The sequence below is a fragment of the Dipteris shenzhenensis genome, chromosome 7 (assembly GCF_047967505.1).
Source record: "Dipteris shenzhenensis isolate YYH24624 ecotype China chromosome 7, Dip_SZ_1.0, whole genome shotgun sequence".
Classification (NCBI taxonomy): Eukaryota; Viridiplantae; Streptophyta; class Polypodiopsida; order Gleicheniales; family Dipteridaceae; genus Dipteris; species Dipteris shenzhenensis.
Genome location: NC_141602.1, coordinates 42,922,691 through 42,943,345, shown reverse-complemented (window position 1 = coordinate 42,943,345; position 20,655 = coordinate 42,922,691). Strand labels below are relative to the sequence as shown.

Sequence of the window (20,655 nt, the reverse complement as noted above, 5' to 3'; positions counted from 1 at the left end):
CAACTTTAGTATTGGAATAGTTAAGTGTCTTGACAATTAGAAGTTATAACAGAAAATACAACTACCAAGTCGGATATAGCAAGAGCGGGTGTGAAAATGAGAGAGAGGAAGAGAATACGTGATTTGAGTCTGATGGTTGTCGTACAGCCCATACAACCTGAAAGCCATCACCTTGTAAGCATGGCCATCAAGCCTGTACCCTTCGTACAGCCCGTATAGTTTGTACGGCACCAGCCCATACAGCAGCACTTAATGCTCACGTACGGACTGTCCATACAGTCTGTACTGCAGCAGCTTTACCGTCCACTGCCAGTCCGTACGTCCGGCTGCACCCGGTTCTCAAAATCCTTTCGTACCGTCGTACAACCACAAGCCTTCTTCGTTTTTCGGCGCCCACACAGCCTATGAAAAATCCCTTCGCCATTTTTCCTTTTGGCCTTCTAAGTCCTTCCTTTCCAAAAGGGATTGCATGGGCATGCCACATGGCAGACCACGTCTTGGTTTGCCCCCAAGGGCTTTAATTTGCCCCTAGGCTCCCTCTAGTGGGACCTTTTTTAAAACCCTACCAATGACCAACTTCAATTCCTAAGGTTCTGTGGCCCCTCTTGGCCCTAGACCTCTCATTTGTCCCCAAGGCACAATTCCCTAGGGAGAATCTTGCACACGCACATATACCTGTCCTCATCTTGGGTGAGGGAGTCAAGTTGGATGGTTCCAACTATTCTTTGTGGATGGTAATGCAAATGCACTAGCAATGCTCATGTTGAATTTGCTTTCACGAAGCTTCAAAGGATTTGTGACCAGAGTGGAATGGTCAAAGCTGTTCACTTTTGAGGAGATGAGGGCTATTTTAGTACAAGAGGGCAGGAATGAAAACATTTGAGGAAGAAAATTGCAAAATTTTGAACGAAACATTGCAATTGGTTACAATCGACTTTGTTAAAAGTTCGCTTCAATTTTTGTTGTCATGAATTTTACTTGAACCGATGGTTGCACAAGTAGTGATATTCTACAAGAATTTGAAGAGATTGACTTTTTGTATTTTAGCAATTTGTCCTCACTGTATCCATTCTATGGTGTGGTGTGTAGTTGTATCCTGTGGCATTGATGGGGGGAATCCAACTTGTGCAAAGCTTGAGGAAGTCATTACGTCAAATTCCACTTGTTGCCTCACAAGGAATTTCGATAGGTCAGGAATTCATCTTTTGTCCTTGTATGGTCTTGTCCATAAGTATACGCATATGCGTAATCAACTCTTATTTGTTTGCTGATTTGTTTTGCTTTTCTGGGTGATACACCAGAAATGTTTGATCAGTACATTTCAGCAGGGGCCACAGCAGTTGTCTTGTCTGATGCGATTTTCAACAAGAATCTAGTGGCTGCAAAAGACTTCAACAAGATCAAGAAGAAAGCAAGTCTTATTGCAGAAAAGTGTGCTTTGTCTGTAGACATTGGCAGAGGGTATGGCTGGAAGTATGGTATGATTTTAACATGCTTTTGGCTCATGGTTTCACATGTGGTCAGTGCTTGCTGGTTTACAGGGCTGATCTGAGATCATGGTTAAATAGTAGGTCTCTGCATGCAGGCCTGGATACTGATATACCTTACAAAAGAGAAGCAGGTGATACTTCATAACGTGGTTCTGATTAGTAAGGGCCTGAATCACGAGCACAGATTATCTTGCAATCTTGGTGATCATCAAAGTTAAGTTCTAACATCGTCAAAGGCTGCCTCAGTGCAAAACATCTATCACCTTTGTATGTTGGACTCCCCAGTGTAAGCAATCAGTTAAGCACGTACACAATTGTCGTGTTCCAGTGCCTCCAAGATATTGTTGAGGAAGACGAGTGCTCCAAGAGGAATGAGAATGGAAGGATCAAGCTCGATGGCAGGTTGATGCTGCCCATGCTTGGAATGGCACAATGCTGCAAGTCGGTTTTTCAGACCTTTTTTCCCATTCGGCAGTAGGTGGTTCTTTTGAACAAGGTTCGTGGTCATATTGGAATAGAAAGTTTGGAGACTTACGAGACTTATGAGATGAAATGCATTGATTAAGGATTATCTACCAGGTCAATCTGAAACTGATTTTCCTCCTCTTAGCAAATCACTGTACAATGCAAGAGGTAAAAGCACAGCTCGTGTGTGGTCCCAATTGTGGACGTACATGTAGAGTGTCTGGTGTCTCTGTTTTTTATGCAACTACCTTTTGCTCTGCAGTCACTTGTCTTGCACTGGCAGAAGAGCTGATCCTTGCAGGGGAAAGCTATCTGGTTTGACTCTGAACGTTTCTTTGTAGATCCTACTTTTTTGAGTGAAACTTATGTTTTGTGAGATGCGGCCAGTGCTGTTTTGTAGGATGTGTCCTAAGTGATTTCCCAGTATTTCCTGCTCATATTTACCGTACTGAAAGCTTTGTCGCTTCATGAAAATAGGACTATCCAGGTGCAATCATGTATTTCAGCGACAGAAGCCTGTGTGCATGATCAGTTCCTTGGTTTTTAAAAACATAGTTTCTGTGCATGGAGTTTGATTGGTACTGTGTAGTTCAAGTGTAACTTTTTCAAAGAATGTGATTGATGTGAGTTCATTTGTGATGCCAATCAATTTGTAGGGAGTTATTTAATGAATAAATGTTCCTGCAGATCAATAACAGTTTGAAATAATTTCTAAGGTTTGTAAATCACAATATGTGCGTTCTTTACTTGCACTTGGTTTTGTAATCACAATGTCTATATCCCTGCAACAACAGTTTAAAATATTTCATTCGATGTTCTTGAGGATACACTTGTTTGAAGATGTGTGCTCTACTTTACAAATCATGGTAGCATGCTTTTAAGGTTCACGTCTTTGTGCCCCTGGGTTAAGGAGGCTTGTTCTTGCGGTTACATTTTTTGTGTTAGATCAACACTTTGGGCTGTTTCATTGGATGAGTGTACAGATATTGAGTGATTTGAATGATTGTAGGCTTGACGACGCCACCTTATTCTTTCAGTCTCCACCTGATTTTTATTTTGAAGGCTGTTGGATGCAATGTATGATTATGCTCTTGACTGAGGATGAAGGGTATAGCAGGGTCAATTTGCGGTGATCTTCTATCAAGATGCATATTCAAGGAGTTCAGTCTGGGGGTTTTCGAATTAAGGTTGCAGTGAGGCTACCTTGTGGACAAGTGGACGCACGGGGTCGGGCCAACTAGGTTAACTCGTCTTGCAATTTAGTTGACGCTTTGGTGATAACAATACTTGTGCCATTGGTTTCTCCTAATCAAGTGCTTAGGGACATTGCTCCAAAGGGATGCAGCGTAGAGATTTGCGCTTAAATGTGGTATTTTGTAAGCCAAGGAAAGATTGGGGAGTGGTTTGAGGCATATGCTTTACCATAGAGTGGTGGGACGTTCACAATCCTCATGATCGTAACAATCAACTACCTCATATGTTGTTTGCAGCCTAGGCCAGAATAAATGGCCATGGTAGGGGTGTGTGATCTCATAGGTCATATAGAGCAAGCTGCAAGAGTCCTCTTGTAAGACACACAATTTGGCTAGTGGCAGCTTGGCAAAGAGTGGAGAAGTAATCAAATTTGGGTGGCACGGTTCTGAGAGAGAAAGAAAATGTGTCGATAGTATCATAGGTAACCTAAAATTACAAGGGCATGAGCTTCTAATTGAGATTACTAAGGATTCTTATCACTACTGCATGCACGAAACTAAATCAACATACCCACCAAAAAAAAAAACACTACAAGCATGCTTCTCTTGCCCTCCCTCCACATTAGACTACAAGCCTACATTTTGTTCAACATCAATAAACATCACATAGATTCCACTTCTAAGGTGGCAATCACCTCCCATTTTTCTCCAACAAGCATCCTCCCCCCTCACCCTGCTGTTCTCATGCACGTGCTAATCTTTACAAAACGGGCCTCCAATTCATGGGACATTGCATATCAATAAAGGGGAAGGGAAAGCCGTCAACCAAATTCTAACGTTCATGCTACTAGGGGAAGAGCAAGCATTACAATGTGCCCATCAATAACTATCCGTGCCAACCTTGAAACTATGGATGAAACATTTGATGCAACTTGTCATGAAGTGAGACAAAAGAGTATTACAAATTAGTGGACTGGCATTTCATTTATGTGGGCAATGAACAATATGTGCAAAGAATTACAACCAAACTTCAAGAGTGCATGATAGGTGAACTATGGACAAAACGTTGTGTGCGTGTGTGTATCAAGCATCAAAAACCTCTAAGCATTGAAACACTCAGTGATCAGGTGTGTGCTTATATATTTGTATCTTGGGTCTCTTATTTCAAGCTTCCCCATTGCGGATTCAAGAAGTTCTCACTTGATTCATGCCATGGAGTCTAGAATCAAAGTAGTTGAGACTTGGATTGCCACACCTTCTCCTTGAGCGTCTTTTTCCTATTACGCCACATGTGATGTTTGGGGGCTTAACATGAAGACTTATAATGGTCTTATAGGAGAGTCATATGAAGAATAAACAAATGCTTGTGTTAGCCGCCCAGGCTTATCTTGAATTGCCCTTGCAGTCCGAATCCTGGCAGGTACACTGGATTGATTGCAAATAGATTCTGAGGGGGACACTAGTCGTCGTGGCCTTGATTCAAGTCAGAGCTCGAATGAGTTGGGACACACACTTCTTAACTCTGATCATAGAGTCCATTGAGTTGCTTTGTGGTAGTAGTCTTGGTATCCAAATAAGGAGTTCTTGCTCAAGTGTGGCCACCTAAGGGTCGGTTGATCCCTGGTTGACAGTTGCTTCCGCAGGTTTGTTGGTTCTTGGGATAGTGGCACTCGGCTTGAAAGTGAAGGGGCCCAATGTATGTTGTTCTTCCCTTGGAGGGCAAGGGTGGAGAGTGTTGACTTCTAGTGGTGCGCCTAGGTAGAGTCGCTGCTCTTTCTTATATTGCTCAATGATATGCACCACATTGAGATGAACGGTCTCGAGGTGGGCGACAACACTTGTTTTGCTTCATGTGTCCCTTGCTCCATTTTTCTTATGATCCTCACTACACCATCAGTATGTGAGCCATCGAGGGCCTCACACCCGGTGGAACTTTAGTCCATTTTGATAGAGGTATCATATGGCTTGCATTGTATACTGGATGGTCGATGTGTTCCATCAAGCTGAACGAGGATGATCTCGATCACATACCTAGAAGCATCTACATGCACGCGGAATATAATATCCCATATGGCGTCGGAGAATAGGCATCGTGGTCACTCGCTCTTTGAGGTCTTTGAAGGCTTTACCTCGGACCTCAGCCCATTATAACTTATTTCCTTTTCAGTGAGCTCATACAAAGGTGCATCTATTTGAGAAAAGTCTTTATGAACCTATGATAAAATTGATGTAGATGATAAGTGAGTTGAGTTGATGCCAGCTCTGGCATTCGCACCATTGCCTTGATTTTGGATTGTTATCCCTTCTTGAGAGACAAAATGACCAAGTAAGCTCTAGAACTCAATTAGGTAGCCTTTGTAGATGTCGATCATCATGAACCTTTGGAATGTGAAGGGCGCATTACGTAGACCAAATGGCATAACTTTGCAAGCATAGGTGCCCACTCTGTGATGAAGGATGTCTTATATTGATCCTCCTTAGTGATCGAAATTTGATTGTACCCATTGCAACCATCCATGAATGAATAAAGTTGATATGCATCTCCTTGATCTATAATGCTATCTGTTAGTGAGATAGGAAATGGGTATGGTATGGTTTGGCCATTTATCTTTTGGTAGTCCATAGATGCTCAGAGCATACCATTGACTAGTACTATTGGAAACAACCGGTCACTTTTGTCAATAGTATGAACGAAGTAACTTTAATTAATTGGTCTAGCTCAATGTTATCTATTTCACATAGATTGGATTCATGCAACAAAGTTGTTGGTGTACTGGCTTTGCATCAGCTATTAAAGGGATTTGATGCTAACAGATCTGGCCTGTTATGCCTTTGAGTATGCCTTGAGGGTTTTGTATAATCTTGGCAAATACATCCCTATATTCTAGGAATAGATTTTAATCTAGTGAAGTTGGAGAGGAATCATTGCTTGGCTTACCTTAACCATGGAGGGTGCCTCCTTAATTCCCAGGTTGAGATCTTCTATTGGCTTTGGGTTGAATTTATCCATTGCATGGTCTCTCTTAGTTCTTTGTTTTCCCTTTCGCCTTCTTGATCTTCCATGAAGTGCTTGAGATAGAAATTGTTTTGCTCAACTATCAACTCAGCTTGGTGTGCCTGCTTTGGCTTAGATGCAACTTAAAATAAGTCGATTTCACACAATGTAAGATGTTGAGTTCCATGAGGTACATTTCTACGTCTTTTGGCCTAGATTATGCATTCTAATTGTTCTTGGGGGTACGTCGACCACTTGCACTTTGCCTTTTAGGTCTAAGATGACTTGGGTAACTATATCTATTTGTTCCTTCCAAACTATCTCTGTTCTTGGGGCTCTTTTCTTGTTTGCTCCAGGATGGTTCCTTTAGGTCAATTTATTGCATGTACATATGCTAGTGGCACTTATGTTGCTTAAATTAGCATTGCTCGACACTCCATATTGGGGTCCACTTCTCATCTTTCAGTGTTGTTGCATAGGAGTCTTACGTGCTTCCCCTAGAGCTTGTGTTTGCTCTTTGCATGTCCTTCCTCTTCATATTTAAAAAATTTCACCTTTTCTTTTTCTTGATCGTTGTATTTTCAATGGGGATTTTGGTCTCTTTACTAATCTCATGCTCGATGTCAATCTTGGCGATCATGATGCTCCTCGATCTAGGGTTGGCCTTGCTTCTCTCTTAATACTTGATTGGCATCAACGGTGCATTTTTTTTTGTACCAGCACTCAATATCGTTGTGCCTTGTTTGACACAAATCTCAAAATACTTGGTGTGGCATTCAGTCTCCGTGTGGCAAAAACTTGAGCGCTTCTTGCATCACTTCTCATCTGTGCTGCGCCATCCCCGTATTCTGAGCTTTTGAAGAGCCTTTTTCAACCAAGCTGCCAAGCCTCTTTCTTAATCTTTGGAAAAGTTACCTCTTCTCCTAGTCATTGTCTTCTTTTTAGATTTTACCTTGCTTTTTTCTAGAGAAATGGCTCTATTTAGCAATTCATCATAGGTTTGGGTGGGTTTTAAGATGTCCATCAACTGAATATCCATCAATGTGCCACTCAAAAGCCAAGCCATCATAGACTTGTATGGAATGTTGCCTAGTTGATTAAGGAGTACTTGCATTCATAGCACAAAGTCTTGGATTGACTCCATTTTCTTATAATTTATACTATTGAGTTTTGTTCTAACATCTTCCTAAAGTGTCTTTCATTTGTTCCCAATCCTTGAAATAACCCATTGAGAACTTGGAAAAAAAACTTTAAATTGTTTTGCTCAAAGATTTGCCTCAAGTCTCCATATGGCTAGTTTTCAGGTTGGATTTGTGCTATTGTTAGTTTCTCTTGGTTGGTTCCAGAGTTCTCCTATGCGAACTTCCTATAGTGATGCTTGTCATCCTTGCTCATTGCTACTCGGCCATGCTCTAAGAGAATCACATGTCAAGCTGTATACCTTGGAGTCTTTCAGCTCGCTCATTGGACATGCTCTTTTGTAGTGATCACATTCTCTATTGTTGTCTGGTACTCCTCATTCCAAGCACTAGTGATGACATACTTGGTAACAACCTGCACATCTTGAGTTGGTACAGGAGTAAATCTTCAAAAGCAGTGAATGAATCCAAGCAAAAGGCACGTCTTATGCCTAGATAGCATGGTGAGGGATATCTATTCACCCAGTCACACTTAGAAGTGATCACCAAATGTTGACATATTTCATTTCTCTTCCCCACCCTACTCTTCTCATGTGTGTTTTAACTAGCCAAACTATATCTCCAATAAATGGGACAATATTGCATATCGGCAAGCAAGCGGAAGGGAAAACCACAACCAAACTATAACATTAATGCTAGTGTTACAATGCTTCCATCAACAACTATCTATGCCCTCCTTTAAATGATGGACGAAACATTTGATACAACTCGTTATAAAGTGAGATAGAAGAGCATTATAGAGTCATGGATCGGCATTCCATTTATTCAAGTGATCATTAATTGTGCAAAGAAGTACAACTAGACAAGAAGTCAACAAGAACGTCTAGACTATTGTCACAAACATCCTCTCTGTGCATGTGTATCAGCACTTAAAACCTCTTGGCATCCAATTGCTCTGAAATTGGATGCGTGCTTCTACATTTGTACAATGGGTCCTAGATTTCAAACTGCCTCATCACTGATTCAATAAAAACTCCTCCTTTGATTCCTACCAAGGGGTTCAAAATCAAAGTGGTTGAGATCCAGATTGCTACATGCACTCCTCATGCAACTTTTCCATTATTATGCCACATGCAAGTTTTGGAGGCTTAATAGATACATTGAGGTTTTTTGTAAAAAAACACAAATATATATGATAACAAAAAAAAAAACAACAACATTGTAGTGATTGGTTAGTTCAAACTCCGAATTTACATCCACTTCTTATTCACTCTATTTCTTTTCTCGTATAGAAGTACTAATGTGTTGATAGCACAAAATAGTACAAAATTGCATCAATTAGTATATTAACTTCAATTTCTCCCACCAAACTATCAAACTTAGGAATGGCTTTGGTAATTTTGTACAATTTCATCTATCCAAACAATATGGTTGAACATTTAATTCAATACTCTCCTTTCACCTATCCCCGCCCCTTCCCCCTTCTCACCTTGTTTAATTAAATTGGAATTAGTAATTTTTTGAGTAGGGGAGCACACTTATCAATTTGTGCTTATTTCAATGATGATTGAAAAAGCCACTATTGCTTGATGCAATGTGGACTTGAGCATCTCATAATGTATAGAATTCCCAATTATCTATACAACTTTTGTGAACGCACATTGATCAAAAGTGGATGTCTATCAAATATGCTGAAATGATTGAATATGCCTCCGCTACAAAGCCCATTTGGTTGGATTTTAGTTTCGCCAAATACATGAATTTCAATCAATGAACCTCTAAGGCCATTGCCAACCATACACATTGGAAAGTTAGGAGCCATTGATAGTCCTCTTTGTTCAACGTCCAAAAAGAGCTTATTTTGGAACAAATAAAGTATGTGTCAGAATGCTTAAGTTGAACAACCAAAAGATTAAACAAGCAAGCTTGAAATCCAAACTTTGGTCTCCCCATCCAAGAAACTGTCGATTCTAAGTGTGTAAAATGGTAGAAACAAAGCTCTAAAGTAGCTCATCAAATCTAAAGGCAAACTTTTAATTTTATAATTAAATAGGACTCTAGAGACTGGAGGCTACAACTTAAAAATAACTAAAGAACAAAGTGCTAAGTAGGGGTGATAATGCTACCTCCTGATTCCAAGCCTCAAAGTATCCAAAGAGCAATGAAAGCATGTGGAGTGGCCCTGTTCAACCTCATATTCAATAATTTAACATGTATGTAGTATAATGCGATGTAAACTTGGCATTAGAATTAGGGTTTGAATGGAGATGCTTTCTAATATTGTAGGTTAAGGTGTGATTCTTATTAGCATTCTATGTTTTATCAAGATCACCCCATCTTTTATGCCATTTTCATTGTCTCAATAAGTGCTTTCCACATATGAATATCAATTCAATCTCTAGCTATTCCTACTTATAATAAGTCATTTGATAGTTGCTTACACAAACCAAGGAAAGTAAAGTCTTCCTTAGATTATTCAAGAATAATTTTATCTTGTGATTCTTATTAAGTACCCAAAAAACGAATGCTATCATTCTCATGTCATTCATGGAGGGTGCCGAATGTAAAATGTTTGAACATGGCAAGATCAATGAAGCACAAGCCAAAGGATAACCAAACCTCACTTATTATCTGTAGAGTAAATTAGCATTGTTGTGTGGGAATATGCCAACCTAGAGAGGGTACTACTAAAACTCTTACAAATTAGGATCTCCTTGAAACTCAATGCCAAGTTGATTCATCAATGGTTGTCTTCGACAATCAAGTTACACAAAGAAAGTAAAATCATACATTAACCAACTATTTCTATATGCTTCATTGATCTATGGATAATCCTGGCTAGTTCTTTTTTATTATTATGCATTGAGTAAGAATGGTGCAAGCCATGTAGATTACCTTTGTGCAACATGTATAAAATCTATTGTAATTATTTCTAACCAAAGAAAAGTGTGGATTTTTTAATTTGTGCCTTGGAAGAACATTGTGATCATTAGTTTATTTTAAGTACTACCAAGCTAGTGTGTTTAACCTTGTGACATAGTCTCATATCTAGTCTTACTTGAGTTGCTAAATGTGTAGAAAAATTGGAGAGAATCAATTCCAATGTGGATGTAATGTATTTTCTTAGAAGGATAGTTAGAGTTTTGCATTATCTTAGGTTTCATTCACTAAATGCCTTTGTGATCTCTCTCATCATCCAAATCATGCGAGTGTATTAGATAAATCCCTTGAAGTTCAAAGGAAATAATCACAATTTTATGTAAAGGAGTGGTTTTCTCAAGAACTTGATTGTTTCTTAGATTCTAAGGCCTCTTTAGCTTAGGTACTATGTAACATATGTTCCTTTTCCCTCTTGGAAATTGTAAACTACACAAGGTGATGTACATCGTGTAGAGTTGTAAAATGGAGTGTCCCAATATTCTTAGAGGAAATCCTAAGGGTTAGTGCATATAGTCTATTGTCTCTTTTTAATTTATGAGGACATCTTTCACTTTTACACTTGCATCTTCTTGAGAGTGCCTCTACTCTCTCTCACTCTCATTCTATCTATGATGTCAAAGCTAATGCTATTCTTACTCAAGCCATTATAATTTCTCACCTTGCTCAAGCTATAGTACTCCTTCATGCTTATTTCAAGTTTCAATCATACTATTGAGCATTGTAGGTCATAGAACCTCTTCTTTCTATCTAACCATAGGCTATGCAAGTGTAAAGCATAAATACCTTACAGGTAATATAGCCTCATCTAAGGGGGTAGACTATAATGGCATAGCTACCATGATACATGATGTGAGTATTGGGCATGCACATTTTTTGAAATTTCTAGATAGTCAATTAAAGAGGAGAAAAATATGGTAAAAGAGCCACCAAGGTGTGCAACATAATGCTATTCATAAAAAATTTCATTGGCATAGCTAGGCACGCTAGTAATCAAAGAGATTTTGATTGGCTTTACGGTTATCCATGGAAGAAGCACAACCTGTTGAGAGTTGTGGTGCTATGAGCACATGTAGAGCAAAGGTATGAGTAAAGGGAAAGCTGCCACATGGCATGGAGGAGATATCCCACATGTGAGCAAGCAAATGGATGTAAGTACCCTCACCTATAAAAGGGAGGTTCATTTGAAGTAATATCAATCAAGCACTTTGCACTATCTCAAGATTCTCTTTATGAGTCCAAGCTAATCTATCTTGGAACCTAATTGACTTGAGATACATGTCATGAGCACTCTCTTCATCATGTTTCCACATAGGTTCCATCCACCTTAGAGCGCTCCATAGATCCTGAGGCACACATGTTCCATCATGGTATCAGAGCATAGGTTTAGCTCTCCTAGTTTAGCTCATTAGTAGTTCACTAGGATTGCTTCCATTCCTAGATTAGTTGTAGGCATGTCTTAGAAGCTCATGAGTTCTCCTAGGTTAGTTTTAGTATTAGATTGAAAACAAATTTTCGTCCCTAGAGAGAGAAAATTTCCGTCCATTGATTCCTTCCATTGCAATGAGGGAATTCCGTCATTGGGAGAAAGAGAGTGTCATTCTTTCTTTTGAGATAGAGTTCATATGTTTGCGAGAGAGAGTTCATTTGGAGGAATTCTACACCATGAATAGAGCATTGTGTGAGAGAGAAAAAGAGAGACCTGCAAGCAAGCAATAAGCAAGGCCAAGCAAGCAGTAAGGAGATCACAGAGCGGCCCAAAGCAGCTCGAAAGCACTGGGCCTCATCCAAAAGCTATCAGCAGCTGCTCTTCAATGGACTTCAACATCTCCAATGCGACCTGCAACGAGCTACAAACAGCGCTTATGACCTGACGGGCTCCATAAGTCTCTACTAGCTCCAACACGAAGGCAAATTACTGCCTTCCTCGATGGCGGCTCTCTCAACAGACTCTCCAAGCCATCCACCAGTGATGCATAGCCAGCTCCTACGCCACAAGTAGCTGTCAGCGGTGGCTGCTCTAGCCCAAACGACCGCTTCTACAACTATAGCCTCGATGGCATCTGTGATCACCGACTCGAAGGCAGCCTCTAAGTCCTTAAGCTCTAGCTCGTCAATGCTCAGCTCCTCCTAACGACAAAGAAATGGGACTTCAGTGACTCAACAGCTATCTTCCAACCACTTAGCCTACCCGACTGCTCAACCGAATCGTGCACCTCTAGCCTCCTCATAGAAGCTTCTGACGGCTGGACGACCACGGCACCCTGGCTTGCTCCAGCAAACAACGCGCTACCGGCCAGCCATCCTGCGACGTTCTACGACATGCAGTGACCTCCTTCTCCAAACGGACGAACGCAAAATCTCACTACGGGCCTTCCACAGCTTGTCACAACCAGCAAGCATACATACGCTCCAAGGCAGCTCCGTCGCCACGCCCACGCCTCCGACGTCGATGCAGAGAAGCAGAGATTTTATTCTTCTCTAACCTTAAGACACGTGGAAAGATAGGAACTAACCATGGTTAATTGACTTGGACCATGGTTAAGTATGGCATTGGGTTAAGTTGCTGGCTAGAGTAAAGTTACTATGGTTAGGTTATTGGAGTTTGGTTAAGGTCCTACCACATGGCTTAGGGCCCCTTGCTAAGCACAGTATGGAATTCAGCATGTGAATCCCTGTGCCACATCATCAAAGGCCCCTCTTCTTCACAAAAGCTTCAACAAGCCATAACTTGCAATCCAGGAAGAATTTGCACACGCTCCAAAAAGGAAAAGTGATCGGCTTTTTGAGCTCTATGCGCCTGTCAAGTCAAATTCATTGTATGCAATTAGACACTGCCAATATTGAAAGAAATCTATTGGTAAGACCTTTGCAACAATTGGAAAAGCAAAGCATGAATGCAAACATCGATGTAAAGCCGAAAGCACAAGTGTACGAGATGACCATAGCCTGAAACATGGCATCCACACATAAAGCATTAAGGCACATGGAAGAACAAAGCATCATGCATCAAGCGAAGCAGACAACAAGGTCATCATCAAGCCATGAGCAGTATGACAGGAATAACATGTATTGAAAAGCAAAAAACCTTGCCAACCTTGCCTATATTTTTGTAATCAAACCTGACCACCTGAGAGTAGCTATGAAAGCACCCAGGGGAGGTATTGACATGTAAAATCCACACTTGACCACCTTAAGTAGCAATGCATGCACTAAGGGGAGGTGATGGAATGTAACTCACATCTGACCACCTTGCAGTAGCCAAAGGATCATGGCACCAAGGGGAGGTGTTGAGAGTTGTGGTGCCATGAGCACATGTAGAGCAAAGGTATGAGTAAAGGGAAAGCTGCCACATGGCATGGAGGAGATATCCCACATGTGAGCAAGCAAATGGATGTAAGTACGCTCACCTATAAAAGGGAGGTTCATTTGAAGTAATATCAATCAAGCACTTTGCACTATCTCAAGATTCTCTTTATGAGTCCAAGCTAATCTATCTTGGAACCTAATTGACTTGAGATACATGTCATGAGCACTCTCTTCATCATGTTTCCACATAGGTTCCATCCACCTTAGAGCGCTCCATAGATCCTGAGGCACACATGTTCCGTCACAACCTACTATCTTTAAGGTAACAGACAAGTGAGTCCACCAATAAAAAGTGGAACTAAAGAATTGTGGCTGGGCATAAAACTCAAAGAACGTAGGATTTATGCCTTTTCAATTGGTGTATGGACTTGAAGCACTAGTCCCACTGGAACCTACACATAGTAGTACAAGAACACATCAAAGTCCTATTAGAGCAGCATCAAATAGTATAATTACAAGAAAGTTTGATGTAGAATATGATGAAATAGATGCATTAGCATCGTTCTCTCATGATCAAACATGCCCTGACAAATGGCAATCCTATGCATGCACCACCTTCATGTCAAAACTTCCCATTGTGTCTTTGCAGTCATAGTTGATACCCTAGAAGTGCAATTCACATCTTTCTCATGATTGCTATCACCATCTTATTTTGCGATGGCAATCCCCTACTTCGTGTTAGCTGACACTCATTGGCACTATTCTTATGCTTACCCATTGCATTCCCATGATTAGTCCACTCACATGTTTGCATGAAACCTTTTACCTTTACACATTGACGTTATGTTTATTTTCAATAACAATTAGATTTTCACTTTGGAACTCACATGTATCACGCATATTTGCACACATGACCACTTACATTCATCTTATTCCTTTGCACTTGCATGCACAAGTTGCTTATGCATAAGACTTTTGATCTTTCATTGTAAGTCTACATGTGTGGCCACATTTTTCAAAATCTTAGTATTTGATCAAGTAAACCTCCATAGTTGGGTAGTGAATCATTTACAAAAGATATTATCCTGTTTTAATTCACATTCATCTTATTCATTTGCACTTGCATGCACCATTTTATTTTTCATAAGAATTTTGCTCTTGCACTTGCAAGTCAATGACAAGTGTTGGCCCATATTTTTCATAATCATAGAATTTGATCAACTAAGGCTCCATAGTTGGGCAATGAATAATTTACAGAATGATTGGAGAGGTTTAAGGTTTTTGGAGCCCCATGTATGTGGCCACCTCAACTATTGACATGTCACCATTTTGGTGGGTGCTGCCATGCAAACATTGTAGTACCTAGAACCTAAACACTTTGATTAGAGGGGGTTGGGAGAATGCTCAAGCCATCAGTCCCCTTCATCCACCCCCTCGTCCATTCTTAGCTGATAGGGGCTCCCTTCTCATCCAACCTCAGCTCCCTCCCCTTTCTTGCATGTGTCTCAATGGATGCTGACTCTACTCCCTTGCCCAATTTTTGGATATGTTCGATGCATTGGTGGGCTGCCTATTGTCATAATTCCATCTATATGCAATGATTGATAGGAAATTGAGACAATGATAGGTGTGATAAGCTTGTAGGTAATGATTGATAGGAAATTCCATCTATAGGTAGCCATTCATAGGCTGATTATATGGTTTGTGGAATTGGTAGGCAATTCAATCAGCACATAGCAATTCACAGGCTGATCAAGTGGTTTGTGGATTGATCCAGCATTGAAGATATGCATGAAGTGATAAGGTTGTTTTGCACTTTGATTTGCCGCTACATGTTTTTCCAAAGGAATTTGCATTGTGAGCTATGGATGTAGGGGTAGGGTCATTTTGCACTTCAATTCACCAATGCATGTTTGTCCAAAGGACTTTGCAAGGTCATATAAACTTTGTTTTGCATGGGTTTAGGGTGTATTACCGACGCCATTTCCTCTAGGATCTACCTCCTTTTCCCTTATCCCTCTTAAACTTCTTGCACCTTTTGTTCATATTTCCTCTATTCTACACAATGAATTCCTCTACACACTACCCAACACTGGATAAATAGCTCCTCTCTCAATTTTGAAATCACGAGATATGATTGCCCTCTTATCTTCCAAAACTACCATTAGGTCATCACTTACCACCCCATAAGCTTCTCCCTACCTACTATATTTGCATTGATGTAGAGGACTTGGAGGATATAGCCATGTATAGAAGTGGGTTGGAAGTTTATTTTATGCTACCTTGACTAGGCTAAATATGGGAGATGATATAGGAGTGTTGAGAAGGCAAGCCAAAAACAAACTTACTTGGCCACAATAAAACAAGCATTGCCATATAAAGGTTTGGATTGCAAGCTTATGCATTATGAAATTGGAAAAAAAGCCTTAGTACATGGGTTTGAGTACCGGTTGAATGAAATTCTAAACTCGCTTGAGAATGTTGAGAAATGTGGTGCCATAGAGTACTAAGAGAAATTATGTGATTGGTAGAGTGGATTGCGTCAATGGATCGATGACATGTGTACTGCAAAAAGATGATGTTGATCTTGCACTCTAGGTAGATGAGTGAAAGAGACAAGAGAAAAGAGGTGAAAGAGGTGTGTGTGTGTGTGTGTGTGTGGCGGTGGTGGATGGATCATTAAATAAAAGTGGGATGGAGAAAAGGTGGAGAGAAGACTTGAGGAGAGGGAGAGAGAGAGAGAGAGAGAGAGAGAGAGAGTTAACCAATTAAAAGTGTGCATTCAAGTTCAATGAAGAAGACTCAACTTATTGTCCAAGAGGGAAAATGCACTTCCAAAAATTCAAAAATGCCTAATTTCTACTTTGCCCAATTTGAACAGTTGCTAAGGCCCTCAATGCTTCTAGGTGACATCCACTCCTCTCAAAAAAATTGGTTATACTTAATGTCATGCATTCTCATGCTTGAAAGTCTAGAGAATGTTTCCCTACACAAGAGTTAAAAACAATCAATCGCTCTTGTAATAAAAACTTTGACCTTATCTTGATAGTAGAGAGAATCAGGTGCATTTAATTAACCATGGCTATCACCTAATAATGGTAATTAACCATATTAAAGATTTTCTTATGATAAATATATTCCATTTTTTCGGATAAATATATTCCATTGTTTCGAGGCTAGCCTTCCTTTATATGAGAAAACATGCATGCCTTAGGATCTATGGAGCGCTCTAAGGTGAATGGAACCTATGTGGAAACATGATGAAGAGAGTGCTCATGACATGAACCTCAAGTCAATTAGGTTCCAAGATAGATTATCTTGGACTCATAAATAGAATCTTGAGTGAGTGTGCATTTCATCTTCTATTCAACAATACATGATAGTCCTCTTATATAGAGAGTGCCCTTAGAATAGTCAACACTTGTGGGATCCTCTGATCCATATCTCTCCTTATGGTTATCCTCGATCCACATCTCCACATCATGTAGTCCACATCCTAGGGTGGCTACTTTAATTCTTTCCTATACCATACCTTAGCGTTTAATCTATGTGCTCACAGCATAGTATCTCAACACCTCCCCTTTGTGCCATGATCCATTGGATACCGCAAGGTGGCGAGATGTGATTTACAAATCCATCACCTCCCCGTAGTGCATATCTTGCTACATAAGGTGGTCAAGTGTGGCTTTTATATGTCAATACCTCCGCTGGGTACTTTCATAGCTACTCTCAGGTGGTCAGGTTTGATTTACAAATGTGTGGGTGGTGGCAAGGCTTTTGCTTCTCAATACATGTTGTCGATGGCGTTCTCTTCTTTGCTTGATGTAGCTTGATGCATGATGCTTTATTCTTCCATATGCCTTGATGCTTTATGTGTGGATGCCATGCTTTGTGCTATGGTCATCTCATGCACTTGTGCTTCCGGCATGCTTTTTGCGTTCATGCATTGCTTTTCCATTTGTTACAAAGGTCTTACCATGAGCTTCGTTTTGCTTCAATGGCAGTGTCTAATTGCATGCAATGATTCTGATCTGACAGACGCATAGAGCTCGAAAAGGCGATCACTTTTCTTTTTTGGAGTGTGTCCAAATTCTTGCTTTGGCTTGGCTGTTCATATGCTGCTTGTAGGATTGTGCTTAGAAAGGGAATGTGCTTGGGTGGCATTGCTGACTGTGCATGCTTATGTGGCATTGAGCTAACCTTAACAGTAACCATGGTGGGTTGAGTTGACTACACTGGGGTCCTATGTGCCACGTGTCACTTTGCAGACCTCAATGACTAACCCTTAGCTACCAGAACAAGCCCTTGGTTACCTCCAATTTGCCACGTGCCATGCAGTGAGAGCCTTAGGATTTCTAAGGTAAGGTCTCTTCTTCGAATTTCCGCCGCATCTCTTCTGTTGATGAAGTCTTCTCGTCGGATGAAGGCTGATTGTTGATTGGTGACAGTTGGTTGAGGCTGGTCACTATGCAGCAGAGATTGTCGTTGAGCATTGTAGCTTGGTGAAACTTTCCCATGAGCCGCTACTGGCTACTGCGTTGGAGGAGGAGCTTTGAAGGTCGTTGCTTGCTGGCATTGTTGCAGGAGTCCAACCGAGTTGAGGGACCTTTGGGTTGTGGGTTGTGTTGTAGGATCGCGTGCACTGTTGTGAGGTCGTTTAAGACTGCTGGGTGTGGAGCTTTGCTTGTAAGAGGCTATGCGCGCAAAGGGGGGGGCATGGGGGGTAGGAGGGGGGGGTACGCGATATGCGCGCAAGGGGGGGAGGGGCATGTCGGGTTGGGGGGGAGTACGCCACATGCACGCAAAGGGGGGGAGGTGGTTTGGGGGGGGGGGCTATGCGACATCTGCACAAGGGGGGGAGTGGAGTGTAGGGGAGGGGGAGGTTGCGCGACATGTGCACAAGGGGGGAGGGGGGTGTGGGTTCGTGACATGCGCGCAAAGGGAGGGGAGGGGCATGGTGGGTTGGGGGGGTACGCGACATGTTCACAAATGGAGGAGCGACATGCACGCGAAGGGGGGGGATGGGGTGTGGGAGGGGGGTACGCGACATGCGCACAAGCGGGGTGGAGGCATTGGGAGGCTAGTTATAGGAAACAGTGTTTACGGTATAGGAATTTGGGTTTAGGCTATAGGGATTAGGGTTTAGAATTTAGGGCATGGGGTGGAGTTACAAATATTAGCCATGCTACAAATATTAACCTGTGAATTTGGTTTAAGTATAATTAAACTTCATTCACAGGTTTTTAATAAGTTGGAATTTGAAAATTCTAACCCTATAGATGACTTTAGATGGCTCATGCTGATTGATTTGAGTACTTGGAGGGCTAAATTTGGACCTCATACGATAAAATTATGTTAATTTTTGGACGAATTTATCAAGTATAATTAAACTTCATTCACAGGTTTTTAATAAGTTGAAATTTGAAAATTCTAACCCTATAGATGACTTTAGATGGCTTATGCCGATCGATTTGAGTACTTGGAGGGCTAAATTTGGACCTCATATGATACAGTTATGTTAGTTTTTGGGCGAATTTATCAAATTTCAAGATTGAAAGATTAGTTTGGAGAAGCTCCTAAATTCGTCTTTGGGAAAATATCACCCTTAAAAATTTATCTTGGGTAGGGTAGAGAAGAAAGGAAATTAATGGAATGGAGGAGAGGAAAGGGGTGGAAGGAAGGGGGAGGAGGAAAGGGGGAGGGGGAGGAAAAGGCGAGGGGAGGGAAAAAGGGGAGAGAGAGGGGGGGGAGGGGGGAAGGGGGGAAAGGGAGGGCGAAAGGGGGAGGAGGGGAGGCAAAAGGGGGGGAAAAGTGGAGAGGGAGAGGAATGGAGGAAAAGGGGGAAGGGGGGCAGGGGGGGAAGGGGAAGGGGAAGGGGAAGGGGAGGGGGGGGGGCGGCAGGGGAGGGGAAGGGGGCATGGGAAGGGGTGAAGGAAGGGGGGGGGGCGGCAGGGGAAGGGGGGATTGGGCAATGGGCAATGGGGGAACAGGGGAGGGATATTTGAATTTTAGAGCGGGAAGTTTGAATTCCTTGAGGGAAGTATATTGACTCTCACCTCTCCCTCTCCCTTTTCAATCACACCCTCCCTCTCATGATGTTCCCCTTCCTTCCTCTCTCCCTCTCCCTCTCCCTCTCCCTCTCCCTCTCCCTCTCCCTCTCCCTTGCGTTGCGTTGTGCTCCCTCTCTCATGTTGCACACCCCTTCCCCTTCCCCTTCCCCTTCCCTTTCCCTTTCCCTTCCCCCTCTCCATCTCCCTCTCCCTCTCCTTTCTCCTCCCTTCTCTCCCTCCGTCTTTCTCCCCCTGTCTCTCCCTCCCTCCCTCTCTCTCCTCTTTCTTGTCTCCTCTCTCCCTCCCTTTCTTTTATAGTGTGCGGCGGCAACATGCACACACACAGAGAGAGTCGTGCTGCCGCAGCAATGCAGCGACGATGAGTGAAAAAAAATTAACATTTTTTATTTTTGGCTGTTGCTACACTGCTACGTCAGCGCGACTCTCTCTCTCTCTCTCTCTCTCCTTCCCTCACTCTTCCCTTACCTTCATTCCTTCCCCCTCTTCTTTCCTCTATTTCCCTCTCCGTTCTCTTTCCTTCCTCCTTGTCACCCACCTATCTAATTAAATTTATTTAAAAAAAATTATTACTCCCTCCTTTACTCTTTCCTTCCTCTCTCCCTCTCCCTCTCCCTTCCTTTCTACCTCTTCCTTCTACTCTAGTCCTTCCTTCTACTCTCGCTCCCATCATGGTCCCCTCTTTTCCTCCCTCCCCCTCTCCCTTGTGTTGCACTCTGTTCCCCCTCTCCCTCTTCCTTCCATTTCTCCTCCCTTCTCTCTCTCTCTCTCTCTTCCCATTCTCCTCCCTTCTCTGCCTCTCTCTTGCCTTCTCCTCTCCTTCCTCCCTCCCTTGTCCAAGAGATCGGCAATGCGGAGACGACGATAAAAATAAAATAAAACAAAACAAAACAAAACAAAATAAAATAAAATAAATCAAAATAAAATAAAATAAAATAAAAATTTTAATTTTAATTAAAAAAAACAAATTTCCCTCTCTTTTCCCCTCCATCAAGATACGTCATTTGAAGGTGTTTGCTTGAAAAATCTTTGTAACTATTGCAAGGTGTTTATTGGCAC

General features: G+C 41.7%; 1 protein-coding gene across 4 annotated transcripts in view; it reads left to right on the top strand.

Annotated features, from left to right (window-relative positions):
• LOC147900378 (uncharacterized) overlaps nt 1–2,375 on the top strand; it is a 38,568-nt gene extending 36,193 nt beyond the window's left edge. For 2 of the 4 annotated variants that reach the window (XM_087377258.1, XM_087377256.1), the window contains 2 exons: nt 1,090–1,189; nt 1,302–1,573. In XM_087377258.1, coding sequence (XP_087233384.1) covers nt 1,090–1,189; nt 1,302–1,552 — 351 coding nt within the window. In that variant the 3' untranslated portion in view covers nt 1,553–1,573. The other 2 variants (XM_087377259.1, XM_087377257.1) reach the window with 2 other exon arrangements.
• The last annotated feature ends 18,280 nt before the right edge of the window (nt 2,376–20,655 follow it).